The following is a 21,959-nucleotide window of genomic DNA, read 5'->3' on the forward strand; positions in this document are numbered from 1 at the left end:
ATATATTTTCTACAAATCGAGTCAAACTTTTGGTACGGAAACCAACGACGATAGTTGATGGGTACATACAGAGTAGAAGGGAAAAACGATATTCCTTATGTCTTATTCGCTTGTTTGAAAAGTCATGATGATATTTCTTAGGCTTTATTCACTTGTTTGAAAAGTCATGACTTATTGTAAGAGAAAAACACTGCTAAATGATAAACAGATTCGGCAGATAAAGCGAACAGGGTCTTAATCTGGTGCTACTATGGTTACAGCCTTGTAAACTGTTCAAACGAACAAATCTATGCTGCATTGGCAGCATTGCCATCATCATGCCATGTAAAATTGTGATACTGCACAATTACTTCAGATTCAGGATGTGATTAGTTGAATCTAGGCTAAGCGCGACAATGACAAACCCTTAAGGTTAGTCAAGCAGCCTCGAACAAATTCAAAGAATTAAGGAACATCAACACACTTGTCTAATGCCAAGCTGCCATGGGCTTTCTACAAGAAAGTTCAGCTGCTTTTGCAGCAGTGGCTCTGTGGCATTGGACAAATCAAGTATACCCAAGACAGGACACCTAAAAAGTGAAAACCTCCTTGGATATCTCACATAGGCACGCACGCGACGCATAGGTTTCAGAATCAATTGCACACACTGATCATTGTTGGAGGTTGGATTCCCTCTTCCATATCTGAAAGAACATCCTTCAGCTGACCATCACCTGCTTCAAACAGACTGAAATCTTCCAACAGACTGAAATCTGCCAGGCCTACACCATCCTTGCCGCCTTCATCAACCGCAGAACACCCATCGAACAGGCATCCAATGTTGCTGTCGAAGTCTGCATCATTGAACCACTCGCTCAGATTAATCGAGCTGCCAAAGTTAGACCTTGACATGGTGTCTAGCTCATAATCCATGCAAGGGCTCCATAAGCTCTCTTCGATGCTGTCGTCGACTGTGATGAGGGGCTCCGCGATGTCATCAGGCTCTGCATTGTCATCAGGTTCTGCATTGTCATCTGGTGTCTTCGCTTCGCTTGACACAGACTCTTGGGCTATAGTTTCTGTTTCGCTCTGATCAGGTTGAGCTTCTTGGTTGAGTGCTGGCACCACCTGTGGTTCCTGTTGGAGCTGCGCCAGGAACAGTGGGTGGTCCAGGTAGCAGCTAATGTCGAAGTTGGTTACAGCATTGACACCTCGGTATTCAATGGCCGCAAGATCATAGGCCTTGGCTGCCTCTTCTTGAGTGTCTGCAGAAACAAAACGAATGGTAAGTTTGTCTGAATGAATGGATAAAAGCGGAAATTTAGACATGATGCTTTGCTAATATCTTGAGACACTCCACAATGCAAAATTTGCTCAAGTGCCATTGTTCTTAGAGTACACTGCCTCTAGAAAGTAAGACAAAATATTTGGTGACAGATTCTGGTAAATATATGTTTTTGTTGGTTTAGAGAAAACAACATGCACATAAATTATGCTTAATGGGAGACACTGAATTGCAGACTTATGGCTGTTCACTAATCTGAATGGACGGTGGTGGCTGCTTACTTTCACATGTGCCAGTCACTGGACATGTCCAATCTCAGTGCAACTAGTTAACCTTTGTGTTTTGCTCTCTCATTTGCCCTCTATTATGGTAATAGGGGTGAAAGCAAATCTGTGGTCTGGATCTTGAATCTTGATCTAGTTTTGACACAGGGCATGCTTGATGCACGTGAAGAGATCACTGGCTGCTATTGCTGAGTCACGCAGACAAGTGAAAAAAAGAAAAGAGAAAAGGTCGGCAGCGCTGAGGAATTGAAGATCCCTAGGCACCATCATATTATTACTGCCACTAGCAGTGCCTGGCAGGTGAGTGGCGACTACTCCCATCACGTGCTTGTCACATGAGCTTGGAGGGTCATGTAGTTTTGGCTGGTAATTAGCCAACAGTTTGCCACTAATTTTTAGGGCAAGTTGGACCGTTGAGGATCAGTCGTCTGGGGATTGCTCACAGGACAGTAGTATCTTGGTCTCATGGTCTTGATCTTGACAGTCGAGAAAGGGACAATGTTTTTGGGCAGGAAAAGTGCATCAGTGTAATGCTCCTGTAGTATGATCTGATTTGATGGATGATCAGATCCAGTGTTTATCTTTTTTAAATAAATAAATGAGACACTGCAGTTAGGATCACCATGTCTGAATAGTAAAGGGAATTGCCAAGCCTGCATTGAAGGGAAACTAAGAAATACGAGCCATTCAATTGTGTAGGAGTTAGGTTGATCAACCTTCATAAAAACTGGTTAAAGTTAGGTGGTCCTTGCAGTAAGTAGGACAATTCCACAACAAACAAGTGTTGCGCTTAAATGCTGGCATAAACTGATTTGATAAAAGAAGCGCAAAGAGCATGAAACTATAGATATCATTGAGGAATATAGTACACTGCTTGTCCATCCATACCAAATGTTCCCAAGTAGAGGTACTTGTTCCCAAAGACTCGCCCAATCCGTGCCTCCCACCTCCCGTTGTGGTGATGCCTAGACCATCAATGAAAACAACAAGACCATCAAAAAAAATTATTCTTTTAGCTTATAAAACCGAAGGAATTCAAGGCATGCATCTCTGAATAATGATGCACTGGTTGAAAAAAAAACAACTAGTCTGTGATGCATGCCGTTTCAGAGCTGGCATTTTTCGGGTACACAACACAATGCATGACATGGCTGGGGTGTGTGACGTGTCACAGGCCCAGGTGATGCATGGCTCTGACGTTACAGGTGGACCTCAGCTTGTGCCGTGTCACCAACGTGAGTCAGTGTGCAGCCTGGACCCCATTTCACAATCAGTGCCATCCATTTTTGGCACTAGGAGCTGCACAGCCTCTTGCCAGGTGTGTTCCATGGTCAGTGCATGTGCTAACTGAGCTAGCAGAGTACTGCACTCTACATCAATGGTAGATCCTACTAGCAACTACTCTCTCTCCTCAAAAGAATGACGTTATGAGATTAGTTTCAGTTAAAATTTCTTAAGTTTAACTAGGTTCGTTGAAAATATTAGTAACATTTTTATTTGCAAACAATTTTATTATGAAAAATATATTCACTGATCTCTCTAATAATACTAATTATGTATCATAAATACAAAGATTTTCTTACATATACTTGGTTAAAGTTCATAATGTTTGATTTCTTGGAAGCTATAATGATAATTTTTATGGGACGCGAAGAGTAGTGACTAGTGAGAGGGTTTAAATAAACTAACAATAGGTGATCAGGACGCGAAGAGTAGTGACTACTGACTAGTGAGAGGGTTTAAATAAACTAATAATAGGTGATCAGGACGGGGGAGTAGTGGCCAGTGAGAGGGTTTAAACTAACAATAGGTGATCAAATCAAGATGTAGGTGTTCAAATCAAGAATAGTATAATTAATAGATTAATACTAGGGAGTATAAGCACCTGGCGACGCCTCTGTACTTGGAGACGCCCCTGGAGAAGCCGCTGCTCCTGCGGCGGAGGGAGGCCAGGTACTCCTCCCGGGACACGCCCTCCATCTCCGGCATCTCGCTGGAGTAATCCTCCACCTGCATCAGTCAAATCACCATGCTTAATTAGCCGACTGGTTTCATCTAATATACTACTAGTACTCTGACTGTTAACACGCATAGGAACCGCAAACAAACTTTGACGGCCAGTTACTGCCCCCGCTCTGCTTGCTTACGACCACACATTAATGGAGGCTGGTCTTGTCCGCGTTTTCATTATATGATGCCATGCTTCCTACTACTAGTAGGAGTAGTTGCAACAAGCCGACAGGGGTTGTGAGCTCATTTGCTCAGTGTCACCTTCGTTTGTTACTGCTAGCAGCTGCCTGTCTCGTTCATAAATATTTCAGCATATTTTTTTTAAAAAAAAATCCATTTCCCATTCAGTCCCTTTTTTCTGGGTTCTTTGGCCATGCAGAATGTTTTTGTTGCCATGCATGAACAGGAATACAGGATACAAAACATCCTGGCTGGTTCTTGCTAATTAAATGGGGAACAGAACACTAACTTATTTTTGATGCAAACAATGCCAATTCTTGCCTTTTTATTTATGTATATATAAGGAACAGACAGAAGACGGATTTTTTTTCTCATTCATTAGATTTACATTGAGAAGTGTACAAACACATATCTTAATAAAAAATACTTCTCAATACAAATCCAATGAATAAGAGATTGAGGGTAATGGCAAAATAAACTTTACGGGAAGAGACAATTCTTCAGAGACAGAGTACAAGCAAGCAGGGCCGACAGTTTTGTGTTCCTAGGATAAGAGCAGGAGTGCAGGAGGAGCTTACAGGGAAGTTGAGCAGGGTCTCAGGACCCCAGTACTTGAGAGCTGCAAGGTCATAGGCACGAGCAGCTGCCTCCTCGCTGTCATACGCCCCTGCAGATCATGCATGTATAATTGACCAAATTAATCCCTGTTCCGCCCACATTAAGACAAGGACGCAGATCGCAGCACGATCTGGCGAACGACAAGTAACATGAAATGAAATCTGGCAAGCAGTAGCAAAGCATGACCAAGCACAACGTAGATTAGATAGGTATATTAGGGGAGGGAGAGGGGACTTGTTGTGGGACTTACCCAGATAGACTATTGAGGGATGCAGCCAGCAGCAGCAGTAGATCACAGCCACATGCAGATCACCGGCGCAACGCAAAGGGGACCCCCACAAAGATGGCAGAAAAAAAAGGGAGATAAACAAAGCTTGATCAGAATGTCAGCCTTAAGAAATTCGGTGCACTTTTGAAATGAAAAAAAAAAAACGGATCGCTATGCATCAGGATCCCTTGCACAGGACAAAGGACCTCAGTTGGGTTTCCTAGTATTGGTTTTGTTATGCGTTATGCAGTACTACTACCACCACTGTTACTGCTTAATCCTCGTATTAAGATTGATTTTGTTCCTCTTTTGAGAAAATACTAAATAAACAAGATGAACAGTGGGGGAGCCATTTTTCATCAGGAAGAAAACAGTCTCTATTTCCATTCTCCTTCAATCAAGTCAAGTATATAATAGTATAATAGAACAATTGTGGTCGATGAATTCTGCAAAGAAATACAGTACACACCTTGCCTGCCTTTCTTCTTGTTGTGGAGCGCGGCGAGGCAGTGCTTGTCCCAGAGATGCGCCTCGAACCTCCCCGTCCACCTGTGCCTGTTCAAGTGTTGACATGCAGCGCCACGCGTATCAATGCTATGAATGTTGGTGAGCAGCAAGCAGATGAGAGGCATTAAAATTTCCAAAAAAAAAAAAAAAAGTTCTTCATATACAGCGCTCGATAAAGAAAGAAGGAAGATGAAGGGAGAAAATTAATGGAGCAGCACCAACAAGATGGATGGCAGCAGCAATATTTGCAGATGAACCAACTTTTCCTACTCTACTCTGCTTGCCATCAGAAAACGACTTGTTTTCGATCGTCCTCTGACTCGCTGAAAGCGATGCTTGGAAATTTGGGGAGCGGCGGAAGCAGCAGCAGCAGCAGCGACGAAAGAGAAACGGGGAGCAGAGGAGCCCCGCCAGCCGTGGCGTGTTCGATCGACGAGCGGTGGAACGAGCAGGGACTGGCGGCGGCGGCGGGTGTGACATGCATGTGTGCAACTGAAGGTTTCGTGGTCCAAGGCGATCGCAGGGTGGAGGAAGGAAGGGAAGGGATGGAGGGAGCAATCCGGTGGGGTGGTGGTGGTGGGGAAGCGCAGCCGCCGGTAGAGTGGGGCTGGAGTGGGGAGATGCGATCGGAATTGGGAACTCCGGTGGCGGCTGTGAGTGAAGGTGCGGTGGAAAGAATCAAAGAGAGAAGCGAACTTGGCGGCAATGCAGGATCCGGGGGCGGCGGCCGGAATCGAAGGCATGCAGCGGCGAGAGATGCGTGCGTACCTGGTGACTCCCCTGTAGACGGAGCTCCTCTTCCCGGCGGCGGCGGCGGCGGGAGGAGGAGGAGGATCAGCCGCGGCGGCGGCGTCCTTACGGGCCCTCTTAGGCTTGGCGCCGGCCTTGGCCTTGGCCGTCGTTGCCGCCCTCCGCCTCTTCCCGGGAGGGGGCAGGACGGTGTCCGCGGAGACAGAGGACGAGGAGGACGACGGCGACGGCGGCGGCGGAGACTCCGTCGGAGACTTCTGCTGCTGAGATCTCTCCATGTCCATGGTGGTCTCCGTCCCGTCCCGTCCCTCTCCTCGATGAACGGTGTACTGGTGGTGGTGCAGGGGGAGGAGACGCGCGCGGCGGTGAATCTGAGTGGCGGCGACGCGAGACGAGACGAGGACGGGGCCACGGGAGAGGAGGGTTTTTATAGAGGTGTGGGGGCGGGGCGGGGGGGTTTTGCTCTGCCAACTGCCATTGCTGTGTGTTGCGTGGCGCGTGCGTGCTTCCCGTCCGTCCGGCCGGCTGCAGGCTGCTCATGCTCGCCTGGCATTTCGCCATCTCGGTGTGGTGGTGGTGCAGGTGCAGGTGCAGGTCTGCCTACGTGGCATGCCGCCGTGAGCCTGTAGGACTGAGGAGGCAGGTGACAGGTGGACGGACACGGACGCGCGGCCTCCACCACCTGCCAACCTCTCACCTCCGGGCGGGCGGGAGGGAGTAGCGTTGCAATGGCAGCGTCAGTGTGGTGGACGCGCCGTGTCCTGATGGCGGCGCGCCCGCCGCGCTTGCAGTCCCAAGGCCGGCAGGCAGGTTGTCTTCTCTGCTCTGCTCTCTCTCTCTCCGACGCCGCCGGCGACCGACACATGTCGAAGCAGAGCAAGATGTCGCCAAGATCAATCATCAACATTGATGAATCACCCCCCACGATCTTTGTTGGCTTTCACGGTTTCACCGGACCGCCGGAGGGAGAATGGACGGACCAGACCCATGGCTTCTTGCCTGTGCTGACCATGGCTGATGCTTCGGTAAACGAAAAAAAAAACACTGTTTGCAACACGATTTTTGTGTTTGTCTTGTCCTTGAGTTCGTTGTTTTTTTTTTCCTTCAGAAAACCAAACTGATCTTTATTTGAAATTACTATGTGATCCAAACAAACCTTAAAATTATAGCGTTCTCGTGTGAGATTTCATACGCTCCAAACAAACCTACGACGTCTTCGACGAATTGGTTGATGTAGAGCCTGTTTATTTGATTTTATTTATTAAATCTGTCATTTATTTAATAGTGTTTTTCTTTCTCATAATAAATCAACGAATAGTCTTTTAGCCATGACTTTTTAACCAAACGAATACACCCGTAGTTGTACTCAGCATTGTGCTAGTGTCACGCGGCTTAAACTTGGAAACTAAGGTCATGTTTAAGGAAATGTTTAAATCCATAGAGCTAATAGTTAGCTACTAGTACTTACCTTCTTTAAATTAGGTCCAGATGGATCCAGCTAATAGTGTAACTAATTATTAGTTGGATACTTCACCAATAATTATCTTACTAGTAATTCAACCAAACCAGAGAATAACAGTTACTTCTAATAGTTAAGTAGCTAATATTAGCTATCAGCTAGTATTAACTACATAGTAGCTATTAACAGCTAATAGATCCAAACATGAGCACGCTACAGCCATCTCAGTGAGCTTATTACAACTCATCAGTTCCCAGTTCAGATCTCACATTTCGGGTTAATTCATTTGTTTGCTTTGCTCTAGACATTTTTGTCCGTCTGGTGTCCGATTCCAACGACCGCACATTATGCTTGAACAAGGCCCTCCATGCAAGCGGTGAGGTCACGAGCAGTCCGGTTGCTAGAACTGTATAGTACTCAAGGTGTCATTTCGTTGCCATTTTATTGATTTTGTTTTTCCCCTCTTAATACTTCTTCTATTCCAAATTATAGGTCATTTTATTTTTTTTTCTTGAAAACTTAAAACATCTAAGTTTGACCAAAATTGTTGAAAAAATTATAAAAATCTATAACATCAAATATGTAAACTATAAAATATAATTAATTCATAAATAATCAAATGATATTTATTTGGAATTATAAATATTACTATTTCTGTGTTGCAGATGCTCCATGCACGAATAGTTGTACCACAGCTTAAGGCCTGTTTGCTAGAGCTCCTCTGCAGCTCCGGCTCTGGTTCTTCTAGAGGGGTCCTACCAAATATTTTTCTGGAGAAGCCATTTTTAAGTAAAAAGCAGAGAAGCTAGAGACATTTTGGCGAAGCCACAAATTATGACTTCTCTAAAATGGCTCTAGCTATTCTAGAGAAGTTCCTCGTGAGGAGCCGTGCTAAACGCCACCTTAATTACTCAAATTTAGAGGAGTTTCACTTACACAACTTAAACACCCAAAATCTGGAACGACTGTTCGCTTATCTTATAAGCTGTATTTTTTCTATCAACCAACAATGTTTATCTCTTACAATAATTCAGCAAACAGTATTTAGTTATGATTTTTTAGATCAACCAACAATGTTTATCTCTTACAATAATTCAGCGAACAGTAATTAGTTATGATTTTTTAGACTTAAGAGCGAAGAGGCTCTAATGATAACAGTGATATCATCCGACAAGATAAGGCCTTGTTTAGTTCTGAAAAATTTTGCAAAATTTTTCAGATTTTCCGTCACATCGAATCTTTAGACGTATGTATGGAGTATTAAATATAGATGAAAATTAAAACTAATTACACAGTTTAGTCGAAATTGACGAGACGAATCTTTTGAGCCTAGTTAGTCCATAATTGGACAATATTTGTCAAATACAAACGAAAGTGCTACTATTCCTATTTTGCAAAATTTTTTGAAAGCAAACAAGGCCTAAATTAACTGAACCTGTTTGCTTGTCCGATAAGCCATCGCTAAAAATATTATTCACTGATTTATTTTGAGAAAAAACATTGTTGCTTGGCAGAAAAAATACAGCTGATAAGTACTAGTGGCCGCTGGACTGAATTCATTCATGGCGAATTAATCAACGCAACTGTGATTTGTGGAGGATTTGCAGCCACCCAAGCTAGGTAAACAGTTGGCACAGCACAAAACGTACGTGTTCCATCGAATTCAGAAAACTGACAGCTACTAGCAGCCTGACGGCCTCGGATCAATTATCATGTGGATCATATGACCGCGCACGCATGGCATGGGAATATGCATGGGGGAAAACAAGGATTTTCCAAACCAAACCGAAGGCGGCTACGACTACCTCTCCGACGACCCCGTGAAAATCGCCATGACGCCGACCGGGCGCACGCACGGCAGCAGAAGCTCTCGCTCTCGCTGCTCCTGCTGACTCCTGTGCAGCATCAGCACCATGATCGGCTCTGAATTGTTTTGTTCAGACAATTAAGCAGGCTCTAATTAATCACACCGCGTTGCTTGTAAAAACCTGCAATCGAGTGCGTGTGCGTGTGTGCGTGTTTGGTTTAGTAGCTAACCGTAATGCCTCTGGTTTCCCAGCTACTTTTTTGGTTAGTTTTCTGCTGCTGGATCTATCGATCGTCGTTTGCTTGCTTGATGGAGTTGCATTAATTGGTCAAGTGAAAACTAAACGTACGGTGTGCATTAGGTCGCCGGACTCTGCAGCCACGGCAAAGGAAATTCCAAACCTTTCTATCTAATAACCTAACCTCTCTATGCCAGACCAGTCTCCACACAGTTATATATGCAGCAACATGTTTGTGTGCATTGCTTGCTTGCAAGTTACCTCATCAGCTGCGGCATGGAAGGGTGCACTAATTAATAAATTTAATTAAAAGAATCTTCTCACCATGTACCAATGGTTCCATAACCCTACCTTCTTCTGACTGAGATGGAAGTTCCGAAGTGGTAATAATGATATATAGTATAGCATATGTAGCATCGGATGGCACAAGTCAAGCCTGCAATTTCGTTCTGTGAGGATTGGCATATGGAACACGTACTCATCAGTCATCACTCAATATGTTTCTACACTTGAATAAGCAGAGAGGGGTAACAACATGAAATGTTCGCTCTGAAAATTTGATACTCAGTAACATGTACCAGCATATATATATGTACTGTTTCAGTTGCAGTGTCGACAGCAGCAGGGACGTGTGCTGGAAATCCAACCCCATGTCGCTATCATGCGTTGAATTTTGAATAGTGCTCTGATCGATCTGCCGAGAGAGCTTCCCCAACTACTATATATTTAGTTTTGCAGTGTCACCAATTTTACAATCATAATATTTACACTACTACACAAATGATTTTACAAGACATTCCCTTTTATTAATGGAGGCAGGCACAAAAATCAACTGTCACGATTAATGGCTGTGATTTACGGCCTCCGAAAATACATTTATAGAAGCATACACCTTAAGACAACCATCTCCAAAAATACCCTATTTTCCAAGGCGATCCCGTTATAGTGCCCGCCCCCATAAATCTATCTCTGGAGGCGGGCACACTATATGGCCTGCCTCCTAAAAGGCCGAGGCTCAGCCAGCCCAGTCAGAGCCCAATAACCATCTTCATATATATACTCAAACTTAGGGTTCACTGCACTGCTCTCCCACTCCCTCCCACAGCCAAGCGGCGCCTGCACTCCCATAGCCGAGCGCACCGCTCCCCTCCCCTCTCTTCTCCCCCATGACAGCTCGAGGTCGCCAGCCACTTCTCTTCTCCCCCACCTTACCTCCCTCCCTCCCTCCCCGGCGGCGCACCCCTCTTCTCCCCTGGCGACGCTCCCCTCTCATCCCCTTGCCTGGCGGCACCCTCCTCCTCGGTGGTGCAAATGGCAGTGGGCTCCTCCTCGTCGGCGGCTGGATCCGGCCCCTACAACCTCGGTGGTGGTGGATCTGGCCATCTCCTCCTCTGTGGCGGCGGATCCGACCGTCTCCTCCTCTGTGGCGGGGGATCCGATCTTCTCCTGCTCGGTGGCGGCGGATCCGGCCGTCTCCTCCTCCGTGGTGGCAGATCCGGCCTTCTCCTCCTCCGTGGCGGCGGATCCGACCGTCTCCTCTGTGGTGGCGGATCTAGCCGTCTTCTCCTCGACGGCGGTGGTTCCAACCCCCTCCTCCTCGGTGGTGGATCCACCCCCTCCTCGGTGGCGGCGGATTCAGCCACCTCCTCAGTAGCGGCGGATCCGGCCCTCGGGTCATCCTTGGCGGTGGTTCCAACCCCCTCCTCTTTACCGACGATGCTTGGGAGGCTACCGTGTGGCTCAGTTCCAGGCACGTTTGGGATTTTTTTCTTTTTATTTATTTATTTTATTTAATTAACGAAGGCTGACAAAAGCAACCGCCTCCATTAATCTTTGATTAACCGAGACCTTCCATTGGAGGCGATTGCATATGCCCGCCTCCAATAATCAAAAGTGACCGCCTCCATTAATTTTTCTGTACTAGTATTAGTTATAGCAATCTTGCAGGACGATTTAATTAGCAAAGATACGTGGAAAAAGAAAAAATGCTTATTTGGAGATGCGAGAATCAAACACCTTACCTTGTATAGTATAATAATGCGTTACCAACTGAGCTACTACATGCCAAGTTTTACTTAGTCTTGCACTACAACTGATTTTAGTATTTTATACAGCTATCTTTTTGATAATATTTTATACAATTATTTATTTTCAACAAAGACGACACGCAGAAGAGAAAACAATACACTATTTGGACAGAGATGCAATGCAAGGAATATAACCATATATATGCATGTGCCTCTATTCTATCTATATTTTAGTCATTACTGGGAGACGCGAGGAATTCAAAACCGTTCGAGATCGTATCTCTATATAATATATAGAAGATAGGATAGGGCTACATAGTTTTATTCAATTTTGTACTATATAAACAACTCTATATAATAGATAGAATGTGCTCTACTACCAATTAAGCTACATCTCCGGTTTTATTCAGTTTTGTTCTATAAATAATTATTTATCACTAACTCTTGATTTTCTGGGATTTATATTTAGAAAGACACGCAATGAGATACGAGGAATAAAAACCGGTACTTCTATATTCCAATAGAATAGTATACTGCATACTGCACTAAGTTTTACGTCCCTGTTTTGCCATGGCGCACCCCAATTAAGATTTTTTTTTTATTCTAGCCAAGAAACGCCGTGGAGACAATCAGACGGCGCAATGAAGGACTTTGTCAATGAAGATGAAGCATGCCAGGATTCAGATCACTGAAAGGCGACCTGAAGATCCGTGTGTCGTCTGGAATCTTTTGTTTGGCTACTGTTATGTCCTTTGCTTCCGCTATGATGTCAAACGTTTTTAGGCTGGTTTCACTATTTTAGTTCTCTTTTCTGTTCTGAACTGTCTGGCTTTGTTGTCTGTTCAAACTCTGGTAACAATGTATTTCCGTTGTCAGTAATGGAAATGGGATAGCCCCTAGTTCGAAAAAAAATTAAGATTTTTTTTTTGGTGGAGATGCACGTTGAGTTAGAGGCTTGGCTAAACAGTTAGCGCACCTACTAAGGCTAATTTTTAGCTAGTAGCTAACAATTAACTTTTAGTATTCCATGTCCATCCGTGTTTCATACATATCATAGGATCTGTCATTAATTGCCACTAGAGATGTTAATGAGAAATTCCCCGTCAAAGGATAGCTCCCCATTCCTACCCCCGCAGTGACAAATTCCTGTTGTGCAGGGAAATTTTCCCCACAACCACTCACCATTACAAAAATATAATATTTAGAGAGCAAAGGCAAATTCATAGTGTCAAATGAATATATATATTGAATAAGCAAGATTTCATATTATGAGACATCTAATTTAGAGTTTAGTTTGCTATTTATACAAAGTTATGTGTTGAGCATTTGGTAGGCCAAGAACCTAATTTTGAGTAAGAGGTGTTCTCTATCCTCGTCTCCACGAAACCGAGGGGACTAAAATGTTCCCATTTTCAATCTCATGTGGATTAAATTGGCCCCATCTTTGTCTCCTAATAGAGGAATTCCCCGCAAGGAATCAGGGACGATTTGGTCCCATTGCCTTCTCTAGTTGCCACACGCATCATCATACTTCTATCATCGTGGATCTGTCCATCATTGTTGTGGAAAAACTGGCTATGCTCGTGTCACCTCCTACCACCACCACCGTCGCGCTGCCTGCCATCCACCATACTCTCCTTGTGTGGTCTTGCCAAGGACCACGCCATCCCACTTGGCCTCATCGCCACCTGCAGAGCTTATTTGTGTCACGGACTGAGAAACCTACCTAGTCCAGGCAACAATCTCAGGCATCTGGTTTTGAACGTCTAGAGCTAGATTGAGCTACAAAGCCAATGCTTCTAGGCTAGGACAAGCAAACACACCCGCATTGCGTCCTAGATGAGGGTGCATACAATGGGCCTCTCGAATCACATGCATTGGGCGTTGGAGGAAGAGGACAACACATAGGAGGGAAGGGGATTTCAGGCCTCTCCACTTCGACACCATCCACCAAGCCACTTTGCTTGCGCATCTCCAACATTGGCCGTTTGAGAGACCATCTACCAAGCAAACTTTGCTTGGGCATCTCCAACATTGACTGCTTGAGAGGGCGGCATAGGACAAGAGGGAAGGGGAAACCGTTGCCCATGCATAAATGGTATGATTGGGTTAGGATAGAAATTACATGTTAGTATATATAGTATCTTTGTTTATGAGATAAAATTAACATCGATTTAGAAGTATACTTGTGGAGGTTATTCCTATATATGGAGCAGCTGTGGACACTTACCATGGATTGAGAACATGTGTCCATACACAATCATTCAATGGATAAGGGAGATGTAGTTTTTTTCAGCGAATTCTCTGCAGCCATCTCATGGATTCGTTGATTGGGCATAGACACATATCATCAATTCGATGGCCACATTAGTTCATATGACTAACTCTAGTAATTTTTTTTTTCTCTAGACTAGGATCATGACAAAACATCACTTTCACTTCGCCTGGTTATTGCAGACCAAACTAAGTACATTTGCATGATACGGCACATCGATTTCTTCCCATTATTAATTATTACGTGAAAGGCTCACACGTTGGTGTATTTTCGATTCACCAGATCAGCCTCTGGTCGATCTGATTATTCGTGGTGCACGATCTGATCACTTTCACTAATAAATTAAAACTTAAAAACTCAGCTCCTTGTCCTTGCATGCATTTATGATTCAGTGATCAATCTCATACTGACTTGAAAACCCTACAGGATCTGAATAAGGAATGTGAACAATTTGCAGCAAGCTGCGGGCAACTCAGGGATTATATTGTTTGATAAATCAAATCATGCACGTATGTTGTGCAGCAGCTGGAGTAAACGCAAAAGATGATATATAGTATATCATAGATAATCGTAATGCGCGAGGCACGAGCCATTAATGAGCCATTAATCTAATCTCCTTGAAGTCCCGTACTCCGATCCCTGCCTGTGTCTAATATATAAATTAAATACGGTCATATTTGGAACCCACTCGTTCGCCATCACTTTCCCGATAAAAGCCAATCATCAGCTAGGTAAGCAGTAGTACTCCTTCTGTATCAAAATTAGATGAGACGATACGAATACGATTATATCAAGGAGATCAGTACTATGTTACAACGGAAATAAAGTAATACTTCCATCATCAGGTTTGCATTGGTGTTATCATGGCGGTATTTCATAGAGCCCACCATCATAAAACTAATTCTTGAGGGTACCAAAAATCACAACAATACAGTATATACTTCATGAGGGTGACACTGACACCACCACAAAAATGTATTCGAACCAACACAAAATATGTTTGCCTGGGCCGTTAAAATCCGTCATGATAATTTATTACCGCACCAGCCACAATCATCCACCTTGAAAATTCATACATACATATAACAATTACAATAAATTCAATTTACCGTACACATACAGAGCCTTTTTTTTTAATGCACAGGTACTCTTCAGAAGGTGAGGCACCCGGGGCAGCGTGGGCAGCTGCTCGGCCTCAGTCAGGACTAGCCAACCGAGTCCTCGCTTGTCCTCATAAAAAGCCAAATCTCATTGTAGCACATCCATGAATGAGTCCCAACTGTTATTTTAAAATCGATAATGTCATATATACAAGACTTACAATCACATACACCCACTTAAATTTACAACAAAACACAGAACATCCACGTAAGTGTATGTTTTCCTGTTCACCTATAAGCATGATTTTGTATCTGAAATAGATATGATGTTTATCAATCATCAGTTTAGGCTACCACAAAAAAGCACATGAGCACATTTTTAAAAGATGCAAAATAGAGATGATATTTCACAGTGCATGAATGCAACTAACATAACTCAAAATTGCTAAACATAAGACCTTTCACTCACCTTTTGACCTTACTTGCTAAAACAAAGTAGAGATGGTTCAGTTTCAGATCAGATCATGGGCAATAACACAAATAAGATAGTAGAGGTATTATCTGAGCAAACAGAGGATGCTAGAACATAAATGTTTTGTTAATTAAGTGGGCTTTGTTCTGGTACTCCCTTACAACTATGAGCATTTCATTTAATAAGATCAGATGGTTAGAATCATATACGGAGTACATGTTACTTACTAGGAGGTAATATGTGAAATAGGATAGTTAAAGAAAGTTTTAGATATAAAAATCTTCTTTCTAGATCTAATTGATGCACATGCATGATCTATTTGATATGGTAAATTCTTTTATTTTTCAACTTTAGACATTACAAAATTTTATTAGTATAAATTGTCATGACAGTCAATTTAATTAGCATGCAACTTTTTGTTCTCCTGTACGTGACAGCTACACGTTGTAGCACGTTTCGTTCCCACCTTCCATTAGCTGACGTGCAACATATTTTAATTTAGAAGATCCTCATAATTATATAATATAGCTTTAATCAAGTTAGCATCAGGCACATCACATTTGACTACATATATAACGTATTAGTGTGTAACATATTTTAGATTACCAAAATTGAAGACTCAATTAATGTGTTAGCTACTTATCCTTTTCCCGCATGTAACCTATATGTTTCTTTAGCTGACTATTGTTCAGTTGATGAAATTTTTTGGTTTTGAGTACTGTAGCACTTTCGTTTGTATTTGATAATTATTGTCTAACCATGGACTAACTAGGCTTAAAAGATTCGTTTCGTAAATTACAGGCAAACTATGCAATTAGTTATCTTTTTAATCTATATTTAGTGTTTCATGCATGTGCCGCAAGATTCGATGTGATGAAAAATCTGGAAAATTTTTTGAACTAAACAAGGCCTATGTTCCATGACTTTTTCTATATATTTATTTGTCAAAAATAAACAGAATATGTGCAATAACATTTTCATATGTAAATAGACCGGTGCACATGAAAAAAACGCTTCTTGTGCCTTGCGCTGCTACACATGGTGCGTTGTGCAACACGCGCAAACGAAAGAAAAGGAAGGGCCTTGCTCCTATGTAAAATCACGGATATGGAAGGGTCCCTTTCCAGGTGATTACGGGATTTTGGCAGTTTTTTCTTTATTTTCTTTGGTATTTGTTTATGTAATTAATTCAGAAAATCTAATAAATCAATGGTTGTGATTGTTTTAAGCCATTACCTCCTATCTAGTAGGTAATGGGAGTACCATAGCATTGCTCTAATTAAGTATTCGAGACTGTGAGCTATCAAATCAACAAATCAAGACAGGTGAATATACTAAATCCGTGCTTTGAATGGTTTAAACCAGTCATACAATGCTGCCATCAGTTCCTCTGCTAACCTCAAACTGATGAGGTCCTGCTGCCACATCAAGACTGAACTGTTGTTGCTATGCCTTAAGTTCCTGTTGCCTACAGACAGAGATATGACAAAGAGTTGCTCAAAATAAAAATCCAACGATTGAGGCCTTGTTTACTTCCCTTATGAATACTTTTTGGGACAATGTAGCACTTTTGTTTGTATATAACAATTATTATTTAATTATGGACTAACTAGACTTAAAAGATATTCGTCTCGCAAATTACAGACAAACTGTGTAATTAGTTATTTTTTAGTATAATTTAATGATTTATGCATGTGCTGCAAGATTCAATGTGACGGAAAATTTTAAATTTTTTTTGGCTTTTGGAGAAACTAAACAAGGCCTGAACAAAATCGTGCATTTGGAATAGCTTAGCTTCAAATTAAAAGAAAAGAAAATGAAGCATATTAGCCTGAGTTTGAGGTGCTACACGAACTACAAAATGATGAAAATCTTATGGAAAGGCCGTACCCACAGTATAAGTGGTAATTTTGCCTTCATTACTCCAAGAAAGGTACTTCGTCAATTCTAAATTATAAGTCGTTTTGATTTTTTCATTCATCTATTTTGCTATGTATCTAAACATATTATTATATCTAAATGCATGGATACACCAAAAAAATTAAGGTGACTTATAGTTTAGAACGGAGGAAGTATGGGACAATGAATGTTCATGAACAAATATGCAGAAAAGTACCAAAACATTATTTTTCAAAGGGTAGCCATTTTTTTATGTGTGTACAGAGGCTTCTAACGACATGTAGTCATGTAGTGATGCTAGGAGCTTTCCTTACTTCTGTGGCACGCCGGCTTGAGAATCGAAGAGGCAATTGGGATTCAACATCCAGGCATCGATAGCACAGGCATCCAACCAATGTCTGGAATCATTAATACAATACAATACAATACAAATATAAATTGATGATTAAAACATGGTTCGTACAGCATTTAATTAAAAGGCACAAGATAACGAATAGATGACACAAAAAGACTGAAATGAAATGAAACATCAAACCTTTTTAGGGGAGAGTACTATTAGAGGCTTGGAAAGAGTGGCATTTGACCATGTTCGTTTGGCTGAAAACTCATAATAGAAAGTATTGTTCGCTAATTCTTTTTGTGAGAGAAAACCACTAATAAATGACGGCTCATAAGCTAAAGTAAAGTACATAGTCACCAAATTTTCTATCTTTGGGACTCAATTTCCTTTTTCCTTCTAATGATTAGGAAATCCGGTCAATAGAAACTCTGCTCCTTAAAATCTGGCAACCATGCATTCAGGAAATTCAGAAACTGGTGACTGATTTTCTTCTAGGACTACGGCCGTTTCAATTGTACAAAGTATCTCATCATTTAAGAGCTTATTAAAATTTACTAGAATGTTTATTATCAATATTTTGTAATATCAGTACCAAATAAGACCGGATATCCCAAGTTAGGCCTCGTTCGGTTATCACCGATCCAGCCTCAGAATTAATCCTGGCCTATCTTTTTTTTAATATTTTAAATAACGCTGGAACTATTTCTGGCCAAACCAGGCCGGGAATATGGTAACCGAACGGTGCCTTATTGATTTTTAGAACCCTGAGGAGCCTACTAAGCATGATAGTTCGATAAAGAGATGGGCTAATTAAGATACATGGAAAAAAAACTTTAGAAATTAAATTAGAAAACATTCATACTTACAAGCATTGCATATTACATCTGCAAAATTCAGTAAAACAAATCGGAAGTGACATGTGAGCATCCTTCAGAATAGAGATATAACATAGTTGTTTAAGTGTATACAAGGTCTAGCTTATAGGCGCATATACCCATAAGGCGCTCTCTCTCTCTCGTCATCTCCACTAATTAATGGAGAACTTATCTTTTGTACTTTAAAAGGTTATTAGTAACATGGTTTCCAAGGTGGTTGCATAGTGAATTGAAGGTACGTATAAACTATTAGCACCTATTAGCAACTCAAAACCTGCTAATGGAATTAATATATAGTTAGCAGCTCTTGAGCTAATAATTAGCAGGTCTATTTAGATCCACTATTTGGATCTAAATAGGTCCTGGTGGCGTGGAAGCGAGGTGGCAGCTTCGGAGCCGTGTGACGTGTGAGCAAATGAAGAGGCGTGGATCAATTTTCCTTTTGCATTCTTGTCTGATGCTAACAGTTTCGATCGTTCCCCAGCTAGCGGGTCTTCTCCCGCTGTCCAGACAGACTATTAATTAGCAGGGCCGTGGATTGCCCTGCCTCGTCCTAACAACAGCTAGCTAATAAAAACCCTGAAACGATGCGACAATACAGGGGTTGTCCTGTTGGATTGAGGCCTCCTTTAGTTCCCAATTTTTTGGTTTGGTTTGGATACCGTAGCATTTTTGTTTTTATTTGATAATTATTATCTCGTGATTTAGAGGTAAATTGTATAATTAATTTTAGTTTTTTTACTATATTTAGTGTTCTATGTATGTACTGCAAGATTTGATGTGACGAAAAATCTTAATTTTTTTTTAGTTTTTGGGGTGAACTAAACAAAGGCCTGATTAACCGGAAAGGCTAGGCTCCTGAAATACGAAGGGCAGATCGAGCACAACTGTTAACACGTACCTGAGGTCTTGTTTAGTTTACCCAAAAACCAAAATTTTTTAAAAATTCCTCATTATTTCAAATCTTGCGGTATATGCATGAAGTATTAAATATAGATGAAAACAAAGGCTAATTACATAGTTTGTCTGTAAATCGCGAGACGAATCAATATTTATCAAATAAAAACGAAAATGCTACAGTGTCAAAATCCAAAAAACTTTTTGGATCTAAACAATGCCTCATTCTTATCAACACACCAATGTTAACGGCCAATCAGGCCTCCCAATGCAAAGGCTCCATCGATCATGTGAAGCGTGGCTGGACGCATGAGAAAGTCTCCACGGAATAATGGCTCCGACAGCAAAGGCAAATTTTCGTTTTGAGTGAAAATCGTAAACATGTATGTATGCGTCTGTTGCTTGTAGTGCATGGAGTGTTTGGTTTAGTAGTTAACCTCGTCGCTCATCTACCTTTGCCTGCTGCCAAATTTGAGTTGACAAAGCCGTCGTTCCCGAACCATGCAAGACAGCAGGATTAATTCGAAACATGTCAAGCTAATCCTAAATCATGCATCGAACAAAAAAAATAAAAGAGTGAGCTAGTTCGAAACAAGTACTTGGTTTATTACAGAAAATTAATGGTGAGAAACTTAAGCATGGCAACCCGGAATACGACAAGAATCGACACACAGTACATCATCAAGCCACAAAGGACAAAGTTTGTTGTGCGTCATCGTTACCAAGCGTATCACGATTGTGACTAGCAACTAGGACAGTGGGTGTTAAAGTTTAACATGTAGTAGTTTCATCTTATTTAGTAATTAGTATCTAGTCGTGGATTAATTAGTCTTAAAAAATTTGTCTCTCAAATTACTCTTCAGTTGTGTTTTTAGTTTTGTAAATAGTTTATATTTAGTACTCCATACATTTGTCCAAACATTCGATGTAACAGGGCAAACCAAACGGGGCCTGTACTAAACATAACGGATAGAAATCAAGCAAGGCCACAAAACACTGCCGTCTACACATAGCTTATGACCACTAATTAGCTTATCAGTCGAATCAGTCAGTCATTCAATAATATTTTTCTTTCATAATGAATCAGTCAACAGTACTTTCTGTCACGGTTTATCAGCCAAACGAACAAGACGATAACAAGAGTAAAATACGGCATATGAATACATGATGGTTATTGCTAAGCTTCAGCGCACCCACAATGAGTAATTCAGATTTCACCACTACAAGCTAAAACCATAGTTAAGTGACAGCGGTACGTGTGCCATAAAGCAGGCAGCAATAGCTAGCTAAGCTCGCGTGGCACTAGGATATACACATAAAATTTAAAGTCAACACTTCGCTTGGCTGAGGGATGCATACAAGAGGACGGCGATGCTATACATACATGGTTGTTTCAAAGAAAATAGAGATAGAAGATAAGTTTTATATATTTGTTTAAACCAAATAGCTCACACTTATTTTATAGTCCATAACTTACATCAGCTTTTTCACAATCCACATCTCACAGTAGCTTTTTCAGAAGCTACAATCCAACTAAACACAGCCTTATATTCTTTAATTAATTAATTATAAGAGGGGGTGAAACGGTGAGTTAGCTGGTTGGAACTAATATTTGGCCCAAAATATGACCTAGTGTTTGGTACAAGGCCCAACACATAGCGAGGTAAGTTTTGTCCAAACTTCAGATCATCAATCAAAATCCATTAAATTAAGACAAACTTAAACCTAAGAAAAACTCGCATGACCCCAGCAAAAATAACGTAAATGGGGATGCAAGGAATTGAACTTCATACATTTATCATGCTTATATTAGCGCTCTCTACGAATTGAGTAAATTAAGACAAACTTAAATCTAAGAAAACTCAGATGACCCTACCCAAAAAATATGTAAATGGAGATGCAAGGAATTGAACCCCCAAAAAATGCAAATGGAGATGCGAGGAATTGAACCCCCAAAGATGTAAATGGAGATGCAAGGAGTTGAACCCCATACTTTTATCATGTTTAGATTAACGCCCTCTACCAATTGAGCTACAACACCATTTTATATTTATTTTTGCATTATAATCAGTTTATGTTGAATTGTCAATAAAAATATAAAAGATCAATTTCCCAATTTCTGTTTTTGCACTATTAATTACTTTTTTCTTGAATGTCAAAAGATATTTGTTAAGAAGAGGAATAAAATGCATATATTATTATTTTTTATTTATTCTGCGCTGTTGATGAATTGTTTTCTCTCGAACAATAGAGGAGATTTGATAAGAAGTGAAGGAATAAAACGCATATCATTTTGTTAAGAAAAGGAATAAAATACTTGGAGAGAGGCAACAAGGCCACTCTCTCACACACACACGCAAACTAGATTAAATATAGTTTTATAATTTATTTTTCAATCAAATAACTGAAAAATAACTTTTTTTATTGGAGATGCGAGGAGTCAAAATCGAACCCGTCGTGCCTTTATCATGCATCATGCATGCATAGATAAATGCTCTAACAAAATAAGCTATTTTTGCACTATAACTATACTTAATTGTCAATATAAATAGAAGAATATATACTTTTTCCGTGAACGTGCCACCCAAGTATTTCATTAAGGAGGTGGAATTGGACAAACGTCTAGAATATATATTTTATTGCACATGCAAGCAATCGAACCCATCAGCAAGGCAAATATTCTACTCAA

At 41.3% G+C, this 21,959-nt stretch overlaps 2 protein-coding genes across 2 annotated transcripts; one reads left to right on the forward strand and one right to left on the reverse strand.

Moving 5' to 3' along the window:
• Nucleotides 347-6,287, reverse strand: LOC8069258 (AP2-like ethylene-responsive transcription factor At1g79700). The gene is made up of 7 exons (XM_002450149.2): nucleotides 5,900-6,287; nucleotides 5,094-5,179; nucleotides 4,607-4,615; nucleotides 4,317-4,405; nucleotides 3,434-3,558; nucleotides 2,437-2,513; nucleotides 347-1,244 (listed from the first exon to the last, which is right to left on the reverse strand). The coding sequence occupies exons 1-7, from the start codon at nucleotides 6,163-6,165 to the stop codon at nucleotides 634-636; spliced, it is 1,263 nt and encodes a 420-aa protein (XP_002450194.1). The 5' UTR covers nucleotides 6,166-6,287; the 3' UTR covers nucleotides 347-633.
• LOC110435932 (circumsporozoite protein-like) lies at nucleotides 10,491-12,310 on the forward strand. Its single transcript, XM_021462041.1, has 2 exons — nucleotides 10,491-11,135; nucleotides 12,020-12,310. Exons 1-2 carry the CDS (start codon nucleotides 10,697-10,699, stop codon nucleotides 12,055-12,057), a joined length of 477 nt encoding a protein of 158 aa, XP_021317716.1. The 5' UTR covers nucleotides 10,491-10,696; the 3' UTR covers nucleotides 12,058-12,310.

Source organism: Sorghum bicolor, chromosome 5 (genome assembly GCF_000003195.3).
Source record: "Sorghum bicolor cultivar BTx623 chromosome 5, Sorghum_bicolor_NCBIv3, whole genome shotgun sequence".
In the NCBI taxonomy this organism is placed as follows: domain Eukaryota; kingdom Viridiplantae; phylum Streptophyta; class Magnoliopsida; order Poales; family Poaceae; genus Sorghum; species Sorghum bicolor.

Excerpts from the sequence above, each read along its gene's own strand:
- LOC8069258 (XM_002450149.2), bottom strand. The coding sequence starts at position 6,165 with ATGGACATGGAGAGATCTCAGCAGCAGAAGTCTCCGACGGAGTCTCCG. Across the intron at positions 5,180-5,899 it reads GTCTACAGGGGAGTCACCAG|GCACAGGTGGACGGGGAGGT; the intron begins GTACGCACGCAT and ends ACACTTGAACAG. Across the intron at positions 2,514-3,433 it reads AAGTACAGAGGCGTCGCCAG|GCATCACCACAACGGGAGGT; the intron begins GTGCTTATACTC and ends TTGATGGTCTAG.
- LOC110435932 (XM_021462041.1), top strand. The coding sequence starts at position 10,697 with ATGGCAGTGGGCTCCTCCTCGTCGGCGGCTGGATCCGGCCCCTACAAC. Across the intron at positions 11,136-12,019 it reads ACCGTGTGGCTCAGTTCCAG|CCAAGAAACGCCGTGGAGAC; the intron begins GCACGTTTGGGA and ends TTTTTATTCTAG.